At 36.4% G+C, this 6,033-nt stretch overlaps 1 protein-coding gene across 2 annotated transcripts in view; it reads left to right on the forward strand.

The window, feature by feature from the left end:
• Positions 1-6,033, forward strand: part of TTLL1 (tubulin tyrosine ligase like 1) — a 13,777-nt gene that overhangs the window by 1,187 nt on the left and 6,557 nt on the right. For both annotated transcript variants that reach the window (XM_031061812.1, XM_005426862.2), the window contains exons 2-5: positions 140-348; positions 1,518-1,698; positions 2,771-2,905; positions 3,067-3,175. In XM_031061812.1, the coding sequence (XP_030917672.1) occupies positions 140-348; positions 1,518-1,698; positions 2,771-2,905; positions 3,067-3,175 (634 nt within the window). The remainder of the gene's footprint in view (positions 1-139; positions 349-1,517; positions 1,699-2,770; positions 2,906-3,066; positions 3,176-6,033) is intronic.

Here is a 6,033-nt window from a genome sequence, read left to right on the forward strand (position 1 = left end):
GTCACTGCAGCAAAATATTAAATATAAAGAGAAATGAGAGCGAGAAAAGATGAAGTAATTGGAGGGAAAAGATCTCTAATTTGTCATCCTGAAGTGTGTTTCTTGAGAGAAGTCACTTGGTGTCTGTCTTTGGTTTCAGGATGAGCGTCCAAACAATCAGAAATGTGTTCAGCGTGGAAACCGGTTACCGCCTCTCTGATGACCAAATTGTCAATCATTTCCCAAACCACTATGAGCTGACCAGAAAAGATTTGATGGTAAAGAATATCAAGAGATACAGAAAAGACCTTGAGAAAGAAGGAAGTCCTCTTGCAGAAAAGGATGAAAATGGGAAATATATTTATTTGGGTATGTTGTTCTTATTTCAGCACTCAGCTCTTTTCTTAGAGAGTCAATAATTGGAAGAGAACCGGCTTTTTTGTGTGTGAAGCACTGAACCTCTGGACTGTTATGACATTAAAGTGGCTACCTTGAAGTGCTCTGTTCCTCTTTTGGGTTTGATTCATTTGGGATTTCTCAAAAATTATTTTGGAGAGGGAAAATTGTGGGTTTGATAGATACTTTGCAATTGGGTTAGTGGTGAAACCAAAGGGCTCTGCTACTTCATGTGAGAGACGGTTACAGTTTCTTTAATTCAAAAGTGAAAAACTATTATGTGAAAATCTTACAATGGAGCAACAACTAAACCGTTTTGAAGGAAGGCTCTAGACAGAATTAAATTAACAAACACCTCAGAAGGGAAATCTGGGGAACTAATAATGACTGCTAAAAAATAAAATAAAAAGCAACCAGACCAAAAAAATACCCAAGAAACTCAAACCCTAAAACTAAACCAAGAATAGATGAGGAATGAGGAAAGCAGAGTTGGTTTGGAGGTCAGAAAGCATTGAAGTGAAACAGAGTGAGATATGTGGAGTTGAATTACATCTTGGAAAAGTGAAATGAAAGCACTTCATCCATGTAAGAAGGCAGGTCTTCAAGAATGAAATTGAAGATAATTTAATAGCAAAAAGTGAAAAATGTTTTTCTTTAGGTTTCAGTAATCATGGTAAAACTGAGTGTGGGAGCAAAGAAGAATAATAGGAGTTCAGAATAAGATATAATAAATAAGAATAATGGGAGTTACATGGAAATAAAAATTATGCAGCCAGAGGGGGTTTTTGCCTGCACAGAGCATGATAAAGAATGGTGGAAGCTGATCAAGGAAATTGAGAAATTTTAATTGTTTTGTTGAAATGGTATCGAATGCTGTAATGGCGCAGCATATAAATGGAGGAAGAAAATCTGTTCACATGAATTAGAATCTATTACTTTGAAGTTAGCATTGTGCAACATTTTGCAATTGTTTAAGTAAAAACTAGTATGTAAATGAGATAAAAAGCATGAGTCTTAATGAAGGTGGATCATGCCAGACTGGAAAACTGAAAATACAGAACTTTTATTTTTTAGTCTTTATGTGTCAGTAGCCTTATCAGATAGTGTCTTTAATTGTGCACCCCTTTTCCCCCTTAATTCAGATTTTGTTCCTGTGACTTTTATGCTTCCTGCCGATTATAATCTCTTTGTTGAAGAATTCAGAAAGAATCCCTCCAGCACATGGATTATGAAACCTTGTGGCAAAGCTCAAGGAAAAGGAATATTTCTAATCAACAAACTCTCCCAAATAAAAAAATGGTCTCGAGACAGCAAAACATCTTCGTAAGTTCTTGAAACCAAACCCTTTATTGTACTTTCTGTAATTAGGTGAACTGCATCAACATGCTGATTGTCTGATGCATGGGAAAACTATGCCATTATTATTATGATTGCTTTGTCATTTCATAGTTAGGTTTGCATTTAATCTCAGTTGTTATCTGGCTTCCTCCTTCAACAGGTTATAATACAGCTTGTTTTGGTATGAGGAGGCACACAGAACTGTTCAATTAATATTCTTTATAAAATTACTTTCAGTGTTGTCAGAGAAAAACCTGCACAGAAAGAAATTCTTCTTCTTCACAGTATTAAATAACAGGAAGCAACAGAAAAATTTTCCCCTCAGCAATTTCAATAATTGTTTAATATATATTAAATCACTTTTTTAATTGGTACAAAAGAAGAATGCATTTCTATGAAATAAATGTATTTTCCTTTTGGAACACAAAATAATGCACATCATGTTGATGATCTCCTTCCAAATGGATGACATAGGTTAGCAATTTTATGTTTTTCTCTGACTAGAAGTTTTAATCACACAACTAATGTTTTTTCCTGTGACCAAGTGACTGGCTGAATGTCATTTGAGAATTTTTTCCCCTGTCTGATTTGAATCTGAAGAATGTCACAATCTGAAAGTTATATTAACTTTTCACAGTGGTTTGCAGTTGCACACCAAGCAGAAATGCAAATATTCCAGTAGTGCAAGACCTTGAATAATGAAGGTAATGCAATACATTCTTTTTGCTTGTCTGGACTTTGCCAAGCTCTAAATTCTCTTCAAGGGAAAAAGGCTGGCTTGTAGAGCTGCATTGTGAATGGCTTGGTCAGCTACTGTGTGAGTTTAAATGGGTAATTGATCTTGGTCATCTCTACAATATTTTCAGCTTTTTTTTTATATATAAGGCCTGATGCCAAGTGTGTATTATTAACCTCTACAACTTTATACACCGTCTTGGCAAAAGATGCAAGATTTCAGTCACCTCGAAATTTACAGAACACTTCCAAAGAAGTAAAAGACTTCAGGGATTGTATTGTTGCAAGTATCATACTGTGAGACATGTTTTGTGTCTTTCAGGTTTGTGTCTCAGTCTTCCAAAGAAGCCTATGTGATTTCACTCTACATCAACAATCCCTTACTAATTGGTGGAAAGAAATTTGATCTTCGTCTCTATGTTTTGGTGTCTACCTATCGTCCACTGAGATGTTACATGTAAGGTTGCATGTCTTTGTATTTTGTTTAGAGATAATGTCCAGTGTAGTCAAAATAATGTTGTGCATGTTGCACAAGGAAGTTTAGCTGGTATCCTAGGACGCTCACTTCCTTGATTCTCACAGGGATTTAACACATTTTAATGACTTTTTGCATTTAAGGTATAAGCTTGGGTTTTGCCGGTTTTGCACAGTGAAATACACACCAAGTACAAGTGAACTGGATAACATGTTTGTGCATCTTACAAACGTTGCCATTCAGAAACATGGGGTAAGTGTGCTGATTTCTTAGATTCTCTTTTGTAGCAAGACTGATTTTCTTTAATTGTCCCAGAAACTTGGAATCAAAAGGTTTTGTCATACTCCTCATCATCTTGCAATTAAAATACTTCACCTTGCACTTAAAAATACATACATTTTAGAATGTAGAAATTTTAGAAAACCACAAATCAGAAGTCAAGATAATGAGTTGCAGCTCTGTAATTGGTGTGATATTGACTCACAGTAGTTGAGAGCAGGGGTCTCCTTTAATTTAAAAGCCAACATGCTCACTTATGAATTGAACAATGAAATTTATGAGCTTGGATCATGTGGTTATGTACTTTATAATAGTGGTTTAATATCCCCTTCTTCATTTCCCCTTCCCTCTCTCTCTCTCTCTGGCAGTTAATTCAATTTCTTCTTTCCAGCACTTATTCATCACAGGATTTTCCAGCTTCTTCCAGTGTTTCCCCAGCCTCCTGCCCCTGCCTTCCTTCTGTGGGAAACAAAGGGAGTGTGCAGTTGCAAACTTGAGATAAATAAGTGCTGCCTGGCCATCTGGTGTCTTCCTCTTGCATGGACAAAGCTGGAGCTCTGCCTGCAGAACAGTTCTGTCCTGTAATTTGCCATTGATATTCATGTGGAAACATGAGAGCTTTGTCAGCCCTTCCTTATGTCAAAGTAGGCCGAAATTCAGCAGTGGGGAGGGAAGGTTAGTGGGGCAGGGGTGATATAGATGGGGATAAAGTGTCACTTCCCAAGCCTTGTTCCTTCAGGGAATGACTTGATAATGATTGTCCCTTTGGTGATTTTAGCGGATGTCTGTGATTTACAAACCATGCCTCTGGTACAGTCATTAAAACTCTATTGTTGCACTTCCTAATGCCAGAAGCTTTATTTTGATGGTATGGAAAATAATATGTATGGACACACACACACACACATGCTCCTGATTATATTAATGTAGGTGTACACATGCGCTCATACACAAGATATATGCAATATATCTTAAATTGAAACCCTGATTAACATGCCTTCTCTGCTGCTGTTCCATAAGATGTGCAGCATAGCAGAACTGTTTTTGTCTGAATATTGCTGCAACAACAATGTAAATGATAATGTTGATAGTTCTTAACCAGGGTAAGTGGTCAAATATGCCATTTTTCAGTACTACAAACATCTTATTGTTCAGTTGCTGATTTGTGAAGTGCTTCAAACATGTTTTGGTTTGACGGGGCACAGTGAGAATTACTTATGGTGAAAGCAGGTCCCATACAACTTTTAGAAAAACTCCTGGTGGTGTTGCCAGTAGCAGAGAAGATGTGAGGCACATGGTACATTCCCTGCCTTATTATGCACCCTTCCATCTTCTCTACCAGTTAAAGAATGGCCTTGAAGATTTTTCCCAGATAGGAGAAGTGACTGTGGTGGTGACGTCGCTTAGAATAATATTAGGACAACAGAAATGGTTATAGAGGTAGCAGCCTAAGAATGTGGAATTATTACTAGAATATTTGAAAAGCTTTTTATAAATTGTAAACCACTGATATCTGTTCAGTTTTGCAGAAAGGAAGTTTAATGTAAAGCAATGCTACCCATCCTATTTGTTCTGTTTTAAATGTGCCTGTAACTTTGGAGGCTTTTAGACTGTACAGCTTTACTCTTCTCAAACTGTACCTAATTTGAGCTGTCAGTAATTTATAAAAATTATTATGAGGTGCTGGAAAATGTGTGTGTAATACAAACAAAACAACAATAATTCTTATACATAATTATTTTCACTTTGTTTTAATGTCTTTAATGAAACAACTGTAATTATGTAAAGCTCTACCCAGTTGCAATCTGTTTTGATTTGAGTACTTGTTCTGAAGGGCAAAGAGGGCTGAAACTTTGATCTCTGTTCCTGTGCTGGAATCTGGTGTCATGACATTTTTATCATGCAGCAAATCCTGAGAACCATGTTTCAGGTCTTTATTTGTACTGTCCAGTTCTCCAAATTTACTAATGGGGGAGCTATATGAGAAAGCCTAATAATAACATAGGTGCTTCTCTGACCTTGTCCTAGAGGATGACAGAATTTGTTCTTCTGAGAGCTTTTTTTCTGCTCTATGCATTTTGTGTTTTGTAATTTACCAGGCATACAATCATTAATTCTCAGAAATGCTCTGAGGAGAACACTTTATAAAGGCACAAAGCATTTGTCCTGAGAGTTCCTTGAGGGCTGAACATGTGCCTTTCCATCAGTATGAGCACCCCTCGCTTTGCTCTTGTCTTTCCATTTAAAGAGAAATAATGCACAGCCTTGATAGCCTCTGAAAAGACAACATAAGGTAACGTCCTGTTTTCCCCTGTTCATTTTCAGTAATGCTTAGTGGGGTTTTGTACTGAATTACTTGAAAATTTTAACTTTTAAAAACAATTCAGGTGTCGTTTCACTATGTTCTTGAATGTAGCTGTTATCAGTGGCACCATTAAGAAGATACCAGGGAACAGACAAGTTGTGCTTTCAATAAATATACACAGACAAACACTTTCAAGTGCTGCATTTTACAACAGCTACCTTCAGTGAAATTCTGCTGTTGCTCATTAATTGTTTTTTCCTTATCCCCAGAGGAGCAAAACGTTCACTTCTTTCCTTTCACATTTTAAAACTTCTAATCATAACTCATACTTTATTATAAAACTGTCCATGTACTCAGTTTTTTTTCTCCTAACAAAGATTTATTACTTTATTTACGACGTGTGATACAAGCATATTAAAGCTATAATAAAAGCAATTGTTTATGTAGAGGGCAGTTCAAAGTTGAGGTGTTCATGAAGCTGCAAGAGCAATTAGCCAGGTTTGGTTTTAGAGCAGAAATTGTAAAT

This window comes from Geospiza fortis, unplaced genomic scaffold (genome assembly GCF_000277835.1).
Source record: "Geospiza fortis unplaced genomic scaffold, GeoFor_1.0 scaffold164, whole genome shotgun sequence".
In the NCBI taxonomy this organism is placed as follows: Eukaryota; Metazoa; Chordata; class Aves; order Passeriformes; family Thraupidae; genus Geospiza; species Geospiza fortis.